The sequence below is a fragment of the Arachis ipaensis genome, chromosome B2 (genome assembly GCF_059453495.1).
Source record: "Arachis ipaensis isolate K30076 ecotype BB chromosome B2, ASM5945349v1, whole genome shotgun sequence".
NCBI classification, from domain to species: Eukaryota; Viridiplantae; Streptophyta; class Magnoliopsida; order Fabales; family Fabaceae; genus Arachis; species Arachis ipaensis.
The window spans coordinates 60,841,542-60,863,245 of NC_142437.1; the positions used below are offsets into that span (position 1 = coordinate 60,841,542).

A 21,704-nucleotide genomic window follows, 5' to 3' on the forward strand; every position below is an offset into this window, starting at 1 on the left:
CGACACATGAGCTCATGGCTTGTACTAGGACTAGACATTCATCATATGCATCTATGTGACATTGTTTTGGTGTGTATATTGTAATTGGTTTGCCTATGTGAATAATTCTGTTTAACTGCTAATTGCTATACTTGATGTAATTGCTCTTGATTGTGCTTGAATCTCTTTACTTGTGTTTGTATCTGATTGGCTGGGTTGTAGTGAATTGGGTGTTGATTGAATTGCTTGAGCCTAAGGCCATGATTGGTTTGTGTTTGAGGTTTAGTAAAGTATGAAAGATTAAGCTGGTTCATCATAGACTTAATGAACCTATGCTTGGAACAAATTAGTCATTCATACAGTCTAGGAAAACTTTTAAGACGTATATAAAGTAAAATATGGGTTTAGGATTTTTGATAATTAATTGATGCTTCTAAAGAAGGTTTTAGATTTTTGAAAGTTGAGCCATTGGTTTTCAAAAGAAGTTTATATAAGGCGAGCGATGAATACTGCGAATGAAAGTAGTTTTCTTTTCAATGTCTCTAAATGAAATTAATTATTTGCGCTTTATTCTTTACTTTCACGGCATTCTCGACCTCTACTGATAACATGTGGTTTGGTCCTCACCCTCAAATTTTCCACCCTTCCAGCGACAGGTTTGAAGACGCAATTTGAAGCTACGAGCGATCAGTAGGCTTTCTTTATGGTTTTAATTGCTTTCATAGAGTCCCCTCGCTATTGTCCTTTGAGATTTTATTTTACATAGAGGGGTAGGTTTAGTATATTGTATTTGAGATTTATTTGGTCTCTTTTGTATAAGAATTATTATCAATAATATTTATGTGATTATTATTATTTGTGAATGTTTGAATTATGACTTTAATGAATAAAAAAAACAAAATTTTCTGGAATTTTCTTAAAACTGAAACGCGAACTCGATACAAAGGCTCGATAATTAAGTAGTTAATACTAGAGAAGGTTACGTAATGTTCTTTCTAGTGGAAATACCCTGACTTAAGCAAGGTATTTTGCTGGACGGGACGTTACAATATGGTATCAGAGCAGTCCTTCCTGTAGAGCCTTGGGAGTAGACTAACTATGCTTCATTGCATACTCTGAGTGTCTGTCATGCTTTATAGCTTGTTCTAATTACAAGAGTTTGTGTTTTATATGCATGACTATCTGATGATTAATGCTATTAGATTACCATTGCATACCTCATGGTATCAAGTTTGGCCAACTTAATACTAATGATTTATGTATATGGAAATACTAATGGGTTATCATAGACGAAATAGAAGTGATAGGTTAATGATAAACCCCATTTGTAGGGTTTATCTTGTGCTTGATTTAGGGGATTTTATATACCCTTTTACCCACATTTATCCATTGAAATAGCATGGTTTTATAACTTCTCCTTTAATTGTGCTTAAGAGTGAAAACATGCTTTTTAGGACTTAAAATAGCTAAATCTAATTTTCCTTGATTCCATTAGATGCCTTGATATGTTTGCTAAGTGATTTAGATTTAGGAGGCGAGGATTGGACCAAGGGAATGTAGGAAAAGCATGTAGAAATGGAGAACTCATGGAGAAATAAAGGAAACGCAAAAGCTGTCAACCCGACCTCTTCGCACTTAATCGGCCATAAATTGAGCTACAGAGATCCAAATGATGCGGTTCCAGTTGGGTTGGAAAGCTAACATCCGGGGCTTCGAAACGATATAAGATTTGCTATGGTTGAACCGCGCATGGTGACGCGTACGCGCATAGTATGCGCACACGCCGTTGCTGCCACCTGGTTCACTTAAAGCAAAACGTGGCCAGCGAATTCTAAAGCCTTGTGGGCCCAATCCAACTCATTTCTGATGCTATTTAAGCCAAGGATTGAAGGGGGAATGGAGATACTTTTTCATACTTTAGAAGTTAGTTACCATTAGTTTAGTTTTAGCTCAGTTTAGTAGTGAGAGTTAGTTTCTAGAGAGAGAGGCTCTCACTTCTCTCTAGAATTAGGATTAGGATTAGGTTTAGTTCTCAGATTTAAGTTTTAATCTTTGCTTTCTTCCACTTCTATCTCTCAATTCTTTGTTGCTACATTCAATCTTCTTCTATTCTTTTGTTGTAATTTCCTTTATGTTGTTCTTATATTTTGTTGTAGATCTAGTATTGTTCCTTCTACATTCTTCCAATTCAACAAGAGGTAATTCATAATAAATGTGTCTTCTTTGCTTTTCTATTGTTGATCTCTTGTTTTTGTAGTTGTAGATTTCTTTAATTCTTACATTTAATAATGTTTACTTCTATTGCACTTTATGTGTTTGTTGAAATGTCTCTTTTAGTTTTAGTGTAGATTTTGTTCCTCTTGGCCTAGGTAGAGTAATTAGTGACACTTGAGTTATCTAATTCCTTTGTTGATTGATAATTGGAGAGATTGCTAATTGGTTTGGGGTGCACTAAAGCTAGTCTTTCCTTGGGAGTTGGCTAGAACTTGTGGCTCAAGTCAATTCATCCACTTGACTTTCCTTTATTTAGTAAGGGTTAACTAAGTGGTAGCAATGAACAATTCTCATCACAATTGAGAAGGATAACTAGGATAGGACTTCTAGTTCTCACACCTTACCAAGAGCCTTTTATAGTTGTTAGTTTACTTTTCTTGCCATTTATAATTCTTGTCTAAAAATCCTAAAAAACCCCAATTATAACTCACAACCGATAACAAGACACTTCATTACAATTCCTAGGGAGAACGACCCGAGGTCCAATACTTCGGTTTATAAATTTTAGGGGTTTGTACTAGTGACAAACAACTTTTTGTATGAAAGGATTATTGCTTGGTTTAGAAACTATACTTTACAACAAGATTTTATTAGTGAATTTCTAAACCGTCAAAATGGCGCCGTTGCCGGGGACTTGCAATGGTGTTGTGTTATTGGTTATTGTATATATGTGAATAGTGTGAATATGTTTGCTTTTGTTAGCTCTTGCTAGTTTTAGGATTTAATTTTCTTGCTTCTTATTTGATTTTGTTTTCATTTTCTTCTTGCTATCATGAATTCTTACCTTGGATATGAGTTTGGTTATCAACATGTTGTAGGAAATGAGGACTATAATGAAGATGTGTATCAAGAATGGGATGACCAAAGGTGGGAGGAGCCATATGCTTATGATCAATCCTCATGGCAACAACCCCCACCAATGCACTATGAAGAAGAGTCATTCTATGATGCATATCAATCCAATAGTTATGGTGACTCACCTTGTGATTTTCAAGAACCACCACCATATGTCTATGATCCATACCCTCAACATAACTCCCAACCATACTCACAAGCCCCTTCTTACCAACCACCTTCATATGACCCTAATCCATATCCATCCTACCAACAACCATATGAGCAATATGAACCACACATAGAGCCACCACCACGCCAACATCAACATTTTCAAGAGCCACCTCCTCCACATTATTACCAAGATGAACCACCTCCAATATACGAAAATTTTCAACCACAAGATGAATACTACTTTCCACCACAACCTCCCATGGAAGAATACTCATATCCATTGAACCAAGAGCCACATGATCCTAATCATATTATCCAAGAGGAACAAGAGTCGAGGGATCATCTCAAGGAAGCATTGGATCAATTTCAAGCAACCATGGAGTGTGTTGTGCAACAAGTGGAAAGAGTGGAAAACATAGAACCACCACAATTCTACCAAGAAGAATCACCTTCCTACTATGAACCCTCCCCCCAATTTGATGAACCCTTCCACCTACCCCAATCTCTAATGGATGAGACTCTTGGTGTTCTTGTTCAAGGGCAAGAAGAGATGAAAAGGGACGTACAAAATTTCATGGCCGCCTTAGATGCGGTAACAAATCAATTAGCCTCCCAATGCTTGAACACTCAAGGAACTCCCATGGCTACATGTGGAGAATCGAATGAAGGACATAGCATGAAGGAGAGATCGGAAACTCCGGTGGGAAATGACGGAAGTTGCTTTGTATTGGAACAATTGGAGGAAGCTTTAATTGTTGAAGACAAGGAAGAAGTGGTAGAAGACTTAGGAGATGCGGAGCCTCCATGGGAACAAAACCCCTCCAAGATGATTGAAATTGATGCTAGGGAGGAAAGTGCACACCTTCCAAGGCATATCCCATATGAAGAATTGGATGGGATAGAGAAAGAATTGAGTTTCCTTGGTGATGAAGATCAAGCATCAAGTCTTAGTGGTGAAGAATCCTTTAAGCATGAAGAACCTTCTCCGGTTGGATTTAAAAGCGTTGAGGAGGTAAATCTTTCTCACCCTCCCTATTATGATTTGAGTAAAGGAAAAGGTTTAGATAAAATTGTTGAACAAAGGATTGAGATTAAGAGATCTTGTGAAGAGGTGGAAGTCCCTAGAAATAGAAGAACGAGGGTTGGTTATGCTTTGTCAAGATCTTTGGAAGCATCTTTGCCTAGGTTGTCATCTACTCCTTCACTTGAGTGGGTAAAATTCATTTCTATTAGTTTTATTGGCCCACTTGAGTATGGCTTGCTTGAAACGGATGGTCAACTTAGGATGCTTTGTGGGATGAAGCGTAAGCGAAAGATGTTTCGTGGTTGGCGTTGCAAATCAAGGCTCATTTTGGTTGATACTTCAAGAGTTGAATACAAAGGTGGGAATAGTGCTCAAATAGATGGGTCTAGGAGGATTGTTGGGCATTTCATAGAGAATTCATCTTGTTCACCACCCGGATGGATTAATAATGATGATCATCTTCAAGACGGGTGTGAAAATAAAGTGTGGGATCCCGGATTACAAGAAGAGGATCAACTTTGGGAGCCCCAAGCTTGTGAAGAACTCCATCAAGACTTGGCTCAATCCATGAAGAATCTTGGGGCACAATGGAGAACCAAGCATTGGTGGGAGTTCCAAGATGAATACAAGCACAAGCCACCTTGATGAGGAGCTCCCCATAAGTCCAACTTAAGGACAATAAACAAAAGTACTAGGTGGGAGACAACCCACCATGGTAAAATCCTTTCATTTTCTCTTTTGTATATATTGGTAGAATTAGTTTAATTTCATGTTTTGTTTAGTTAGTTGAGTATGTTTGGTAGTTTAAGTATGTTAAATAAGGTTTTATGGTGTTTTGGTAGCTGTTTGGAGGTTTGGAATGCTTGGATTGGTGCAAAAACATAGAAAATTTTTTTTGAAAAACAGAGCACCACCCACGCGTACGCGTACATGGCGCGTACGCGCACTTCCAGCATTTTCGACCATCCACGTGCGCGCGCCATGCGTGCGTACGCACGGATTGAGAAGTTCCAACCTCCATACATTTTCCAGAGAGTTGTGCCTGCGCCGCGCCAACGTTGTGCCTCTGGCACAAACCCCACTTGCGCACACGTGCACACGACGCGTACGCGCCACTGTCGAAATAAGCCAATGACGCGCGCGCGCCATGTGTGCGTACGCGCGGATTTCTTTCTCCCATCCACTTTTATTTTCTTCTCCTCTTTCCAATTCTTTCCTTCTCCTTTCTTCTTCCCTTCTCCTACCCCTCATCCAACACTTCCAAACACCATGGATAACCATTTATTTTAGTTAGTTAATTAGTTAGTTGGTTAGTTGATTAGCTAGTTTTAGTTTAGTTTTCATTTTATTTTCTCTCTTTTCATCATAAGTGTTGGAGTATTGACTTTGTTTACTATACATTGCTATATCCCTTATTACCTAAATGCTATTTTAGCATGAATATTTTTAGATAATCTTTGTTGGATTCTATGATTGAGGTTATATTTTGTTACTTGGTTTTGAGTTCTTCATGCTTACCTTTTGAAAAATACCAAGTGATGAGAATTGTCTTCGAGCTTATAACTCTTTTGAATTGCATGTTGTAGCTAGCCATCATGTGATTTGGATCCTTTTCCCTCGATTAGGCAACCTCTTGAAGGATGATGTTGTGCATTTACCTTAAGGCATTGTATTTCATGATTATATCCATCTATATGTTTGGCTTGAATGCTTTCATGCTTCTCTAATGCTTGTCTTACCTTACGAGCTTACTTAAAGCATCTCAAGCACACTAGGATAAGTGAAGTGCATGCTTCTTTTGTGACATAGCTTTTATGCTAATGTGTGTTCTAAACCGCGCAATTTAGAATTCACACACCTAATAGTTCTTAATGTCACACTAATTCACTCACCTCATTCTAGTGATTCACCTCATTCCAACAATGTATGCTTCCTTGCTTTTATATCTTCTCATCTTATGGTGTTGTATTTTTGTTTTTCATGATAAATGCACCACAAGCAAACATGGAAGCAAGACTAAGAACACGCAGCAATCTGGAGATTCGCCGTACCCCCTGCTCATCTTTGAGTGTACCGAGGACGGTGCAAACTTTTAAGTGTGGGGAGGTCGTCCAACCGATCGGCGATTTTGGGTGACAAATTTCTAATCCCAACACTTTTGCATTTCATTTTAGGTTTTTAGGATTTTTTTACTTTCATTTTCTTATTTTTGCATATGTATACACAATAAGCTTAGTCAAAATAATGAAATTTTTCAAGGATTTCTATCTATAGGGCACCTCAATTGATTTGAGTGAAAACTTTTCATAGAACTTGCTTGAATTATATATATTATGGATCATGTTTTGAGCTAAGAACACAAGCTTGTGAGACTTGAGCCTAATAGCGTGGTTACATCTTATAACCACTTATTTTTCCTTCTTGTGTGCATGATTCTCTTTCTATGATTGTAATCTTTGATTTGTTTGACTCTTTATGTCTATTATTTTGTGTATTCATGCATTTATATGATTGAGGCCATCATTTCATTAGCTCACTTACCCAAATGGCCTTACTTTTTATCTCCCATTGTTAGCCAACTTTGAGCCTATGCTTAACCCACTTATTCTTATTTTAGCACATTACAAGCCTTAAAGCGAAAAACAATAATTGTCCCTTAATTTGGATCTTTGATTAGCTTAGGCTAGTGTGTGTGAATATCATTCAAGTGTGGGAACCTTGGGACATTGGGTGAATAAAAGGGTATTTTGTATTGTTATTGAAAATATTGGGAATTAGGTACATACTCATGTATTGATCAAATGTAAAACCTTATGCATTGATGCTCTTGTATATAGAAAGAAAAAAAATGAGAAAAACAAAAGAACAAAAGAAAAAGAAAAACAATATGGAAAAGAAAAGAAAAAAATAGAAAAAGAAAGAAAAGGAAAAAAAAAGAAGAAAAATAATAAAAAGGGGACAAAATGCACCAAAGCGAAGCTCAATAAGATCAATGCATAAGTGTTGTGAAATGAAAAGGGATGCATGAGTATGTGAAAAAGTGAGTAGAATGGGTAGTTAGAGTAGAATTTAATTGTATAGGTTATTATATGGGTTAAGTGGAAAGTTTAAGCTTATCAAAGATTCAAATTCCAAGCTCACTTAACCAAATAAGCATTCTACCTTGACCCTAACCCCATTACAACCTATGAAAAGACCTCATGATATATGTATGCATGCATGAAATATTTGTTGATTGTTAGAAGAAAAAACAAATCTTATAAAGCATGATTAGGAGAGAATTGAGAGAATCAACCCTAAACACTTGAGTGAATAGAGTGCAAACACTACCGGTGAGGGTTTGATGCTCAATTACATGTTTTCACCTATGATCATAATTTTCATGCAAGTTTGTAAAAATATTTAATAACTCAATTCAATTGTGGATTAGACTTGCTAGTCCTTAGCCCTTGTGCATATATGTTTCTTGGGAATTGATTTATTTTGACCAAGCACTTGCATTCATTTAGATAGTTGCATATAGGTAGATTGCATTTAGTTAGTTTCCATTGAATAAATGCTATACCCTTACTTCATTCTTGGTTTAAGCATGAGGACATGCTTGGTTTAAGTGTGGGGAGGTTTATAAACCCCATTTGTAGGGTTTATCTTGTGCTTGATTTAGGAGATTTTATATACCCTTTTACCCACATTTATCCATTGAAATAGCATGGTTTTATAACTTCTCCTTTAATTGTGCTTAAGAGTGAAAACATGCTTTTTAGGACTTAAAATAGCTAAATCTAATTCTCCTTGATTCCATTAGATGCCTTGATATGTTTGCTAAGTGATTTAGATTTAGGAGGCGAGGATTGAACCAAGGGAATGTAGGAAAAGCATGTAGAAATGGAGAACTCATGGAGAAATAAAGGAAAAGCAAAAGCTGTCAACCCGACCTCTTCGCACTTAATCAGCCATAACTTGAGCTACAGAGATCCAAATGATGCGGTTCTAGTTGGGTTGGAAAGCTAACATCCGGGGCTTTGAAATGATATAAGATTTGCTATGGTTGAACCGTGTATGGTGACGCGTACGAGCATAGTACGCGCACGCGCCGTTGCTGCCACCTGGTTCACTTAAAGCAAAACGTGGCCAGCGAATTCTAAAGCCTTGTGGGCCCAATCCAACTCATTTCTGATGCTATTTAAGCCAAGGATTGAAGGGGGAATGGAGATACTTTTTCATACTTTAGAAGTTAGTTACCATTAGTTTAGTTTTAGCTTAGTTTAGTAGTGAGAGTTAGTTTCTAGAGAGAGAGGCTCTCACTTCTCTCTAGAATTAGGATTAGGATTAGGTTTAGTTCTTAGATTTAAGTTTTAATCTTTGCTTTCTTCCACTTCTATCTCTTAATTCTTTGTTGCTACATTCAATCTTCTTCTATTCTTTTGTTGTAATTTCCTTTATGTTGTTCTTATATTTTGTTGTAGATCTAGTATTGTTCCTTCTACATTCTTCCAATTCAACAAGAGGTAATTCACAATAAATGTGTCTTCTTTGCTTTTCTATTGTTGATCTCTTGTTTTTGTAGTTGTAGATTCCTTTAATTCTTGCATTTAATAATGTTTACTTCTATTGCACTTTATGTGTTTGTTGAAATGTCTCTTTTAGTTTTAGTGTAGATTTTGTTCCTCTTGGCCTAGGTAGAGTAATTAGTGACACTTGAGTTATCTAATTCCTTTGTTGATTGATAATTGGAGAGATTGCTAATTGGTTTGGGGTGCACTAAAGCTAATCTTTCCTTGGGAGTTGGCTAGAACTTGTGGCTCAAGTCAATTCATCCACTTGACTTTCCTTTATTTAGTAAGGGTTAACTAAGTGGTAGCAATAAACAATTCTCATCACAATTGAGAAGGATAACTAGGATAGGACTTCTAGTTCTCACACCTTACCAAGAGCCTTTTATAGTTGTTAGTTTACTTTTCTTGCCATTTATAATTCTTGTCTAAAAATCCTAAAAAAACCCCAATTATAACTCACAACCGATAACAAGACACTTCATTACAATTCCTAGGGAGAACGACCCGAGGTCCAATACTTCGGTTTATAAATTTTAGGGGTTTGTACTAGTGACAAACAACTTTTTGTATGAAAGGATTATTGCTTGGTTTAGAAACTATACTTTACAACGAGATTTTATTAGTGAATTTCTAAACCGTCAAAAAATCCGTTCATCAGTTAATGCGAATCACGAGGTTTTGGGGACGTTAGAAACTAAATTCTAGAGATTAGTTCTGTTTCGAGTATGCTCTTTATTCGTGCTTAGTGTTATCTCTTTCTCCATTAATTCTGATCTCTTTCTTGCTAATCTTGTATTATCATTCGTGCATGTCCTTGCTTGACTCTGTATCTGGTTGTTGTTTTAATCTTTTGAAACATTTATCCTCACCTTACAAACTCTATGCTCCTTGCTCTGAACTCTGATTTATTTCGGTGCAACATACCATTTCTTGTAATTTCCTTCTTGAGTATTAGTTTCAGATTCTCTTCGAGAAAAATTTCAAGTTACATCTTTTCTTACTTGACTGTATCCACAACCCTTGCTTAAATTTTGATGGGATTGTTTTTAATTCAGCCTAGACTTTCTTACATAAACTCTGAAAACTTGTTTATATAGTTTAATTTTGTTTATTTGTGATGCACCACTTATCTTTTATTGATTTATAGAAAATTTTATTTCAGAATCTATTCTTTAAATAGAAGCTGATTTTCTTCCAACTTTATTATTCTTATGGCTATTCTTACCTAATTATGTACTTAAGTATCCTTCAAGATTTTTAAAGAAAATATTTTGCTCTTAACATCAAACAAGCTTTAATTTACAAACCATGCATGATTTGTTTTGATTTAAAAATTAAATTGATATAACATATTATTTATACTAAGTTTAGTACTTTTGGAAAATGTTAGATTTATATATATTCTTTTGAAAAAGATAAACTAATTCCCTCTATTTCAAATTGAAGTTGTTCTAAATTGTTGCACTATTTTTTCTAATAATGTTCATATTGAAACTGTTCGATCCATAATTTTTTTCCTAAGCTTCGAATTAACTCCCCTTTATGCTCCATATCATTGCTTATATATGCATCCTTGTTTGTTGACAATCTCACGTATTCCTTCAAAACCTTGCGAAATACCATCTTGTGCAATTGCAAACTTGAGTATTCTTCTAATTTCACGCATAAACCTTTCGTGCCGTTTGTCTTTCTCTTCTCATGTTTTGTATTCCTTATATGCGCTAGTTCTTAGGGACGCAATTTGTGCGTACGGAAAGTGAATCTGGTCAGTATACGAAGTTATAAGGAGTTTAATTTTGAGGCAACGAGAGGAAGTGATCATGCTTTGTTAAAAGTTGTGAACGAATATTGTGCCTATTTGATTTTGTATTTTAAAATTTTTCTTGTGTTAAGTTATTTTATTAACTCTTGCATTACCTAGTATATTTTCTTCTATGTTTATGTGATATGATTTTCTTAGAACCTTTAAAATATTCAAAAGGATATGTGCATATAAATCTTTTCTTCATCTTATATCAATTTTCGAGGGCGAAAATTTTTGTAAGTTGGATAGAATGTAACATCCCGCATTTTTGAAAATCTAAATATAAATAAATTGTGATTTTATCTTTTTAAGTTTAAATTTTGTAATTTTAGAAATTATTTTATTAGAAATAATTAAGTAGATTCGGAGATAAATTCATTTTGAACCAATTAATATTCTTAGGTAATTTTATTATTTTAGAATATTTTGTATAATTTTAGTAATTGAAAATAAGAAAGAATTGTACAATTTAATTTAAGTAACTTTTATTCTTAAAAGGTTACGATTTATTTTATTAATTTGATATCTTATTTTATAAATCAAATAAGAATAATTAAATTAGTTTTATTAAGATTTGGAGTTAAGTTAATTAATATTTTTGTGTAATTTTTATAACTGGTTATTTTATATAATTAAATTTAAGAAATTTCTATTATGAATAAATATGATTTATTCTATTAATTTGAGCCCTTAAAGATTAATTTATTAGAAATGATTAAATTGATTTTGATAAATACTTTAATTTTAAGTCAATTAGTATTTACGCACAATTTTGATTATAACTAGTTATTTTATATATAAATTGAAATTAAAGTTATGATAGAAAAATAATAAAAGGTCATATAATTTAATATAGGTAATTGATATTTCGAGTTTAACTGTATTTTATAGAATGTGATTAGTATGCTTATTTTATAATTTAAATTAAAAATAATTGTTTGAGCTCATTGATATGCTGATAAATAAAATCTTATGCATTTTGAAAGTAATTTTTTATGAAGTAATTTTTATGGTATTATATTTGAATCTTAAATTATTATTCTTTCTCAAATATTTTGTAAAGGTTGTTATATTACTCATATACATTATACCTTAACCTTAAATTCCTAATTAAAAACCTAATTTGATCCTAAAGTCACAAAACACACGCACAAACAGAATGAGAAAGAAAGGAAACAGGGGAGCTCGAGGGGGAAAATAGAAAGGGAGAAGAAAGGAAGTTGAAAGAGGGAAGATGGGGGAAAATGGAGAACAGGAAGGGAGACAGAGGACGAGGGAGAAGGAGAGAGGGGGAGGACGAACAACGCTATGGAGCTTGGCGCCGCTACCGAGCTGCTGTCGCAGAGAAGAAAGAGAGAGGCGAACGTGACCCACGGAGGAGAGGAAGGAGCTACCGTCGAGCCACGCCCCGTTTCCTTGTTCGTGTATTGCCGTTGCCGTTCGCTGAGGGTGAGACGCGAAGAGAAGATGCTGACCTGCACCATCGTGCCTCGCTATCTTCGTCGAGCCTTCATCATTGTCGCTCCCTATTCCCGTTGCCATCAGGGTTTGCTGCCGCTGCCATTGAGAGTGACGCAGCAGAGGAGGAGTCGTTCCTCTTCCACTGCCGTCGCCGGAGACCTTGGTTGCTACTGTTCATATGGGTGAGTTCGTTATTCCCTAGTTACCAGAGTCACTGTCTATGAATCTTTTGTTGCTTTAGAATGACCTTGTCCCCATCTTTAATGTTCCTGAGTACACTATAGTTGTTGGAATCGTTACAGCTGGAATTTGTCACCGGGGGAGAGAAGCGGCTGCACCATCCTCTTCATTTTGACATTGAACCTCTATTCCTAACCATGTAACGCTCTTGCTCTTGTTCTATTTGGTATTTTGTTTCTCTATTATGTTCTTATTTTAATTATGATAGCCAATATCTCTGTTTTAGTATTATGGTGTTATGCTGAAATTGCCGAAATTGTCGTTGCTGCGAGCGTAACCAGAATTGATGCTGCTGCCGCCGTCCCGGTTGCGTTGAAATCGCCGCTGCAGTTGCCAGTTTAGACTAAGCAGGGATTGTTGCGTTAAACTATGCGAGTGCGACATCGAGGTAGGGGTTTTAAAATGATTTTAATTTAGGAATGCCTACAAGGTTTATTGAATAACTGCAAATAGATTTAATATCTGTGAGTAATTGATTGACGATGTGAATATTGAATTGTGGCTGAAATTGTGATTGGAATGGTTGAGATTGTTATTTGGAATTGTTGATTAGTGATATTGATTGATTATATGGATTGGGATTTGTTTGATGACTAATTGTTGAGAATTTCTGAATTTTAATGGGTTATGTTGGATTTGTTACCATTGAGCTGTTATTTGGTATATTGTAATGTTAGTGAACTTGGTTGGTGGTTGATTTGGAGTTAGTTTTGAGGGGTATTGAAGGGTTGGATTTTGAATACAAAATGGTTTGCTGAAAATTAGGTTCTCTTGAAATTAAACGGCAACTTTGAAAGTGAATCAGTGGCTCTATAGTGACTAAAATGATGAGAATTTAAATGTTAAGTAAATTATATTAAGTGTGATTATTGAGATTTAATTTTGAAGGTTTCATATTAACTGGAACATTAGTTATGATTTTTCAAAGTTAAGTCGTGAATCTGATTTTCTGCACTACTTTAAATGAAATCAGAAACTTTGAAAATCTATAACTAATTCTATGATGATCGGATTTGTGAGGGACTAAGTCTGGATTAAGCCTGGGAATATAGGGAGTTGGACTGGTGAATTTGAGACTTTTTCATTAAGTTTATGATTTATGGTAAATTTTTGAATTGGGGATGTCGAATCTGGTTTTCTGGGAAACGTTTAACACAGCAGCAACTTGTTTCTTCTATTGGATTTTCTCCAGTTTTAATTTTGGAATGGAACCAATTTTAAATGAAACTTTGGTCCTAATAATTTAATTTCATAAAAATTTAGAATTGTTAGAGTTGTGGTTTTAAAGATTTGGGTTTTCAAAGAAAGATGTATTATGCAGTAAAAGTCAGGTTTTGTTTTCTAAGTCAGTAACTTTGAGGCTTTATAATTTTTAATTCTGGAATGATATTGAGATGCAACCAATTGCAGGTGAAAGTTGAGTATGTTTAGTATATATGATTTAAATTTCAGGATTCTCCATGTTTTAATAAGTGAATTATGGGACTTGGAAGAGGTTGTGTTCAATGATTTGTAAAACAGAATTCTGCAGAAAATTACCAAACGTCCAAGATACGTAACTCCTTCATTAAAAATGGTATGACCCTGGAACCAATTGAGAAAGAAATTTAGATGAGTTATGTGTAACCACATTAATTTTGAAGGTATTTGGATTTAATTTGGATTTTATATGAAATTTCAAATGTTGTATGCTGCTGCTGTCTTCTGGTTTTAAAACACTGCAGAACAGTCACGGTTTGGCTTATATTCCTGAAGCTAGAGTCAGCAAAAAATTATGATTTTTGGTTTGATAGAAATACTAATCCGAGACGGTCGCATGGATATAAAGTTCGCGTGATTCCAAATTCATTTGATATTTTAAAAATAAAATGGAAATCAGGCTGCCAGGTTGTGTTGACAATTATTTTGGATATGGAATTTAAGAAATAGATTTTCTATACTATTATCAAATGTTTTTGAGAATATATATTGTTGTTGCAACTGCTGAAAGAGACTGATGAAATGTTGAGAAAGAAGGAACCCGTAAGGGTGGCTAAGTCCTATTTTTAAAGAAGATTATGTCCAAATTTTTATAAAAGTAAAAGGACTTAATCAAAATGAATACTTGAGACTTGTTTAACGATAATAACTTTGCTGATTCTTTTGAGAAAATATATTTGGTTTATAAAGTTGCTAACAAGGACATGGGTTTTGTCCCGCTTGCATATTTACAATTACAAAAGAGTATAGAGATAAAGAGAAAAAGAGTAATATAGATACAGATGAAAGAGTATTCAGAGAAAAGTAAAGAGATACAGAGAATAGAGCAATTAGAGTAGAGTAAAAAGATGCAGAGAAAAGAGAAACCAGAACAGAGTAAAGAGATATTTGTATATTTATATATATATTAGTTGCTTGATGCAACCCAGAGCTATATTTAATATATATTAGTTGCTTAATGCAACCCAGAGCCTCTGTAGGGAAACTAAGTTACCTACAGCCATTTTCCGCTTCCCCAGAGGAGAGCAGAGTATATATATATTTTCCTGCAGTAAGCAGAGGCTGTCTCAAATGAGCGGCTATTATCATATGCGCATTTATTTAGGAACGGAAAATCATATTCGGGAAATCGGGATTACTCGTGACCGGATAAATGTCGGGATTGCGGGCAGCCAACCGACACATGAGCTCATGGCTTGTACTAGGACTAGACATTCATCATATGCATCTATGTGACATTGTTTAGGTGTGTATATTATAATTGGTTTGCCTATGTGAATAATTCTGTTTAACTGCTAATTGCTATACTTGATGTAATTGCTCTTGATTGTGCTTGAATCTCTTTACTTGTGTTTGTATCTGATTGGCTGGGTTGTAGTGAATTGGGTGTTGATTGAATTGCTTGAGCCTAAGGCCATAATTGGTTTGTGTTTGAGGTTTAGTAAAGTATGAAAGATTAAGCTGGTTCATCATAGACTTAATGAACCTATGCTTGGAACAAATTAGTCATTCATACAGTCTAGGAAAACTTTTAAGACGTATATAAAGTAAAATATGGGTTTAGGATTTTGGATAATTAATTGATGCTTCTAAAGAAGGTTTTAGATTTTTGAAAGTTGAGCCATTGGTTTTCAAAAGAAGTTTATATAAGGCGAGCGATGAATACTACGAATGAAAGTAGTTTTCTTTTCAATGTCTCTAAATGAAATTAACTATTTGCGCTTTATTCTTTACTTTCACAGCATTCTCGACCTCTACTGATAACATGTGGTTTGGTCCTCACCCCCAAATTTTCCACCCTTCCAGCGACAGGTTTGAAGACGCAATTTGAAGCTGCGAGCGATCAATAGGCTTTCTTTATGGTTTTAATTACTTTCATAGAGTCCCCTCGCTATTGTCCTTTGAGATTTTATTTTACATAGAGGGGTAGGTTTAGTATATTGTATTTGAGATTTATTTGGTCTCTTTTGTATAAGAATTATTATCAATAATATTTATGTGATTATTATTATTTGTGAATGTTTGAATTATGACTTTAATGAATAAAAAAAACAAAATTTTCTGGAATTTTCTTAAAACTGAAATGCGAACTCGATACAAAGGCTCGATAATTAAGTAGTTAATACTAGAGAAGGTTACGTAATGTTCTTTCTAGTGGAAATACCCTGACTTAAGCAAGGTATTTTGCTGGACGGGACGTTACACTTTGGGTTAACGAATGCACCTGCTGTTTTCATGGATTACATGAACAGAGTGTTTCGTCCCTTTTTGGACAAATTCGTGGTGGTTTTCATAGATGATATCTTAGTTTATTCTAAAACGGTGAAAGATCATGAGGAGCACTTGAGGATTGTGTTACAAATCTTGAAGGAGCAGAAGTTGTACGCTAAGTTGTCAAAGTTCGAGTTCTGGAAGGAGGAAGTAAAGTTCTTAGGCCACGTGATGAGTAAAGGAGGAATAGTTGTAGATCCTTCTAAGGTAGAAGCGGTGATGGAATGGGAAAGACCAACGACTGTGACAGAAGTTAGGAGCTTCTTGGGCTTAGCAAGGCATTACCGAAGATTTATTGAAAGATTTTTCCGGATTGCGCTGCCAATGACAAAATTAACATGCAAAGAGGTGCCATTTGTGTGGACATCGGAGTGTGAAGAGAGTTTTCAAACGTTAAAGCAGAGATTAACTTCAGCACCTGTTTTGATCTTGCCAGAACCGCATGAACCATTTGAAATATACTGTGACGCTTCCTTGCAAGGTTTGGGTTGCGTGTTGATGCAACACCGGAACGTGGTGGCCTACTTATCACGTCAGCTGAGACCGCATGAGGTGAATTACCCCACTCATGACTTGGAATTAGCGGCGATTGTGTTTGCATTAAAGATTTGGAGGAACCACTTGTATGGAGTAAGGTTTAGCATCTTTTCTGATCATAAAAGTCTCAAGTATATCTTTGATAAGAAGGAGCTTAATATGCGCCAGAGAAGGTGGATGGAGTTGCTTAAAGATTATGATTTCGAGTTGAGTTATCACCCTAAAAAGGCAAACGTAGTAGCAGACGCTCTGAGTCAGAAATCTTTAACAATTGCATGGATGAGGATTAAGGAAGAGGAGCTAGTAGATAAGTTAGTGGATCTTAAGCTGGATATTGGTGAAGTTGCTGGGGGAGCTTGTTTGAACCACCTACAAATCTCAAGCACGTTTAAATCAGAAATACAAAGGGCTCAGCAAGATGAGCAGAAGCTTCAACAATTGTTTCAGCCAGTTGGTGATAAAAGGTGCGAATTCACTAAGGATGATGAAGGGTTATGGAGGTACAAGGGAAGGATTTGCATACCGGATGTAGGGAGTTTAAGACAAGATTTATTGTTAGGAAGCACTAAGATGTATTATGACTTAAAGAAGATGTTTTGGTGGTCGAGGATGAAAGGTGATGTAGCAACCGTAGTATCCAAGTGTTTGACTTGTCAGAAAGTGAAGATAGAGCATCAGAAACCATTAGGAATGCTACAACTACTTGAAATTCCTCAGTGGAAGTGGGAAAGAATTATGATAGATTTTGTGACCGGTTTACTGAGGACTAGGTCGGGATTTGATGCGATTTGGGTGGTCGTGTACTGCTTAACCAAATCTGCTCATTTTTTGTCTATCCGAGTAAATTGTTCTATGGATGAGTTGGAGAGATTGTACATCAAGGAGATAGTAAGGTTGCATAGTGTGCCGTCGAGCATAGTATCGGACCGTGATCCCCAATTCACCTTAAGGTTTTGGGGAGCTTTCCAAAGAGCTTTCGGTACAAAGATATGTCTTAGCACCACATATCATCTGCAAACTGATGGACAGTCGGAAAGGACTATTTAGACGTTAGAGGATATGCTAAGAGCGTGTGTGTTGGATCAACCCAGGAGTTGGGATCGTTACATGCCATTGGTGGATTTTGCATATAACAACAGTTTTCATGCGAGCATTGGGATGGCTCCGTATGAGGCCTTGTATGGACGGAAGTGCCAATCTCTACTTTGTTGGTATGAATCTGGTGAAGCAAGTATTTTGGATCCTGAAGTAATAGCAGAGACTACTGAGAAGATTAAGAGAATACGATAAAGGATTTTGACTGCTCAGAGTCCACAAAAGAGTTATGCAGATCAGAGAAGGAAACCGATTGAGTTTGAGGTAGGAGAAAATGTATTCCTTAGGGTTACTCCAACAACTGCGATTGGAAGAACAATCAAGACCAAGAAGTTGAACTCAAGATATATAGGACCGTTTGAAATTTTGAAGAGATTCGGGCCGGTGGCATATCAAGTCGCTTTGCCACCTCAACTGTCTAACTTGGATGACGTATTCCACGTGTCACAACTCCGTAAGTACACGCCGGATGCGGCTCATGTGTTGGAGCCTGAATCAGTCGAGTTGGAAGAGAACTTGACTTTCCAAGTAACGCCAGTAAGGATCAATGACACTAATCTAAAGAAGCTGCGAGGAAAGGACATTCCATTAGTTAAAGTTGCTTGGGAGCGAGCAGGAGTAGAAGAGCACACTTGGGAATTGGAGTCTGAGATGCGAAAGGATTAATCCGAGCTTTTCTCAGGTAATTCAAATTTTAAAGGTAAAATATCTTATTTGGTGGGGAGAATGTAAGAACTGCAACTAATCAACTGGTTAATTAAGTGATTAATTGCCCAAATTAGATCCAAAAAGTTAGAGTGAGAATTTGAGGATTTAAAGTTGATTTTCAAACTCAGTAGGCTTTTCTGAGTCAGAAAATCTGCTTTCTGCGAAAAACCATAAAAAACTACGGATCGGCAGTTGAATCGGTTGAACCGATTCAAGTCTGCCCGGTACCGCATGAGAACAAGTGAAAACCGGCAAAAACCTTAGAAAAATGTTAGAAATGGAAAACCGGGCGTTAAGTTTAAAGGTTTAGCCCGAAGTTGGGCCAAACGGGCTAAAAATGCTAACGGGTTGGACCGGGCCCAAGTTGGGCCCATGCCCAACATATAAAAGGGTTCATTAAGTGAACCCAATCAGCACCAACACTAAAACACACTCACCAACATGCTGAAAAGAAGTAGAAGGAGAGAAAACACCATTGACACTATTCACCCCTCTTCTTCCAAAGCTCATATCTTGAGCTAGAGAGCTCCGATCGCTGCACTGTTTGTGGCTACGCGTTCCTTGTGAAGAGCTCTACAAAACCCATCCAAGAAACCCTCAAGGTTTTCTCTAATCCTTGCTTAGCCTTGGATTCTTTTTAGTAAATGTGTGGGAGAAGTTTGATTATTGTGGCTTTGGGAGCTCTTGGAACTTATTTGTGCTTAGTGGAGTGGACGTGAAAGCTTGGAAATTGGTTGAAAGCTATTTGGTGATCAATTTGGGTTTTGGTGCATAAGGAAAATCGGCCAAGGTATGGTTTCGGTTTCCTCTATGTAGTATATAATATTCATGGACACTTAGGCTAGTGACCTATAGGATAGGGTTAGAAATTTATATGTTGTTGATGATTATTTGGGTTGATAATGTATGATGAATTGATGTTGTTGTTGTGATTGAATGATGAAGTTGAGATATGATGGATTGGATGAATGAACATTGTTGATTATTAATACGAATCATAGTTGAGTTGATGAGAAAAATTGATAGTGATATAGTGTTAATTGGTGAATATGTGATATATGTGATATTGAGGTTGAGAATAATATGTGAAGGAAAATATGGAAAGAATGGTGCAAAATGTCATGAAGTGTAGGTGTTGATGAGAAATGGAGTTTTGGAATGGTTCTATTTGGTATTGGTTGGGTTGAGTTGTGAAAATAAGTAACTTGGAAAATTGTGAACTTTTGGTAAAATAGAGTTTTTGGTGAACTTTGCTCGACCATAACTTTTGTCTCAATTTTTGAAATTGGTTAAAATTTGTTTAAAATTAAAGATCTTTGAAATCTCTTTAAATTGATATAAAATTTGTGAAAATTGGAATTTTGTAGAGGAAGTTATGATCCTTCAAAGTTGGTGTTAAAAATCTTAAATTCTACAAAGTTGCACGATTTCAAGATTTGCTGATATGTCCGGGTGCACACACTCATGCGGACGCACACGCTGCAAAAATTTTGACATGTGCGGACGCACACATCTGTGCGCACGCACAGGCAGGAAAGTGCGTTCTGGTCGCGGCGTTAGCACAGCTTGTGCGCGCACATATCCAAGGAAAAATTTCAACCTGTGCAGACATACAGGCTTGTGCGGACGCACAAGTTGGGGAGGCTGGTCTGTTGGGGGCGCTGGCACAGGTCGTGCGAGCGCACAGATCCTTGTAAAAATTGACATCTGTGTGTACGCACACCCCTGTGCATACGCACGCGTTTAAAAACTCCTAGAAGTGTGCGCACGCACAGACCCTTGTGCAGCCGCACACGTCCTGTTTCTCAAAATTTTAATTTGTTTTCAACTATTCTACCTTCCCAACATTGTTGTAAGCTTCTAAAATACCATTTTAAGACTTTTGGGCCTAGTTTCGAGTATTAAACTTAAGGGTTCTAGTACTTGGTTTAGTGATAAATTAGAAAACGGAGGCCTAGGTTTCTGGCGTGCTGAGAATGATCTGACGTTGGGAGGATGATAAGTGATATATGAGATAAGGAATGATGAACTTTCATATTGGAAACTGAGTTATGAATGGAAAGTGGTTAAGATGAGTCGAGGACTCAGATTGAGACGATGGATCTCTGTATACTGAAAATATTTTCTGAAAACCACTGAAATATTATTTTTACTGAGAATATGAGACGCTATGCGCCCGGTAGGGACGACGGTTGGATCCCGCCTATCGAGGTAGCGGCGGCGGCATAAGGGCGGTGGTTCGTCCCGCTTGCGTTAAGATGTGAGGTCTGTGGCAAGAGTATCCCGCTCGCATCCCTTCGGACCTATAGGCGAGCAGGCACCGGTACCTGGACAGTGATCCGGGCACTATATCTCGGGGGTTCCCATATGAGAAATCCGAAGGGCGACGTCTCCATGGAGATGTGTCGGGTTGGCAGTTGAACCAACAATGTGATATCACAGCCAATAGGGCAGGCATTCATCATATGCATTTTCTATCTGTTTGTATTCCTTGTTTACTTGTAATGGCTTGCCTAATTGGATAACATGCTTACTTGCTATCTGAATTATTTGCCTTATATGCTTCTACTTGTGTTTTACTTGCATTGTATATTACCTATGTTTTCTACTGGGATTGAGGAGGTTCGGAAGGCGGTGGCGATGGGATCGCATGGAGGATAGGTTAGTGAAGGCTGTGAGACAGCGGTGTTTGGTTAGGATAGAAATCCCTTAAGATAGATCACCCGGTTTACTTATGATAAAGTTTATATTATGATTACTTGTTTTAGAATGCTTTAAGCTTGAATCTTGTGATGGATATGGAGCTTAGGATTGCCTTTGGCATCCTGGGGTCTTATATCCTACATCACTGGGCACTGTTACCATATTGAGAACCTCCGATTCTCATACCATATCTTTGTTGTGTTTTTCAGATGCAGGTCGCAACCCACCTCGGTGAGTTGCTTTGGATGGTGACAGAAGCGGAGGATCCTGGGCCGTTTTGGAGTCTTTTTGGTTTATCTGTTTAGACATCTCCCTTTTGTATTTTGTTTATCCTAGAGGCTTGTATTTGAGAGAAAAACTTGTATAAGCTGTTTTTAAACTGTCAGGTTTCTATATGGTCTGTATATGACTAGCCGGCTTAAACTCCGCGAGTCGAGGCTAGTTTCCTATGATATTATATACTTATCTCTTGATATATCTTATTTGTTTCTTGTGCCACAAGCTAGTAGCTTTGTTAGTACGTTTTGCGCTTTTGAATTCCTATTTTTAAGCTATATCCTTCATC

At 36.5% G+C, this 21,704-nt stretch overlaps 1 protein-coding gene across 1 annotated transcript; it reads left to right on the forward strand.

Moving 5' to 3' along the window:
• The first annotated feature begins 11,889 nt into the window (after nucleotides 1-11,889).
• Nucleotides 11,890-12,688, forward strand: LOC148574068 (uncharacterized). The gene is made up of 3 exons (XM_088503488.1): nucleotides 11,890-12,288; nucleotides 12,409-12,485; nucleotides 12,628-12,688. Exons 1-3 carry the CDS (start codon nucleotides 11,890-11,892, stop codon nucleotides 12,686-12,688), a joined length of 537 nt encoding a protein of 178 aa, XP_088359614.1.
• Nucleotides 12,689-21,704: the final 9,016 nt, after the last annotated feature.

Coding starts and splice junctions, on each gene's coding strand:
- LOC148574068 (XM_088503488.1), top strand. CDS start 11,890: ATGGAGAACAGGAAGGGAGACAGAGGACGAGGGAGAAGGAGAGAGGGG. Junction 12,289..12,408: donor GGTTGCTACTGTTCATATGG/GTGAGTTCGTTA, acceptor GAATCGTTACAG/CTGGAATTTGTCACCGGGGG. Junction 12,486..12,627: donor GAACCTCTATTCCTAACCAT/GTAACGCTCTTG, acceptor GAGCGTAACCAG/AATTGATGCTGCTGCCGCCG.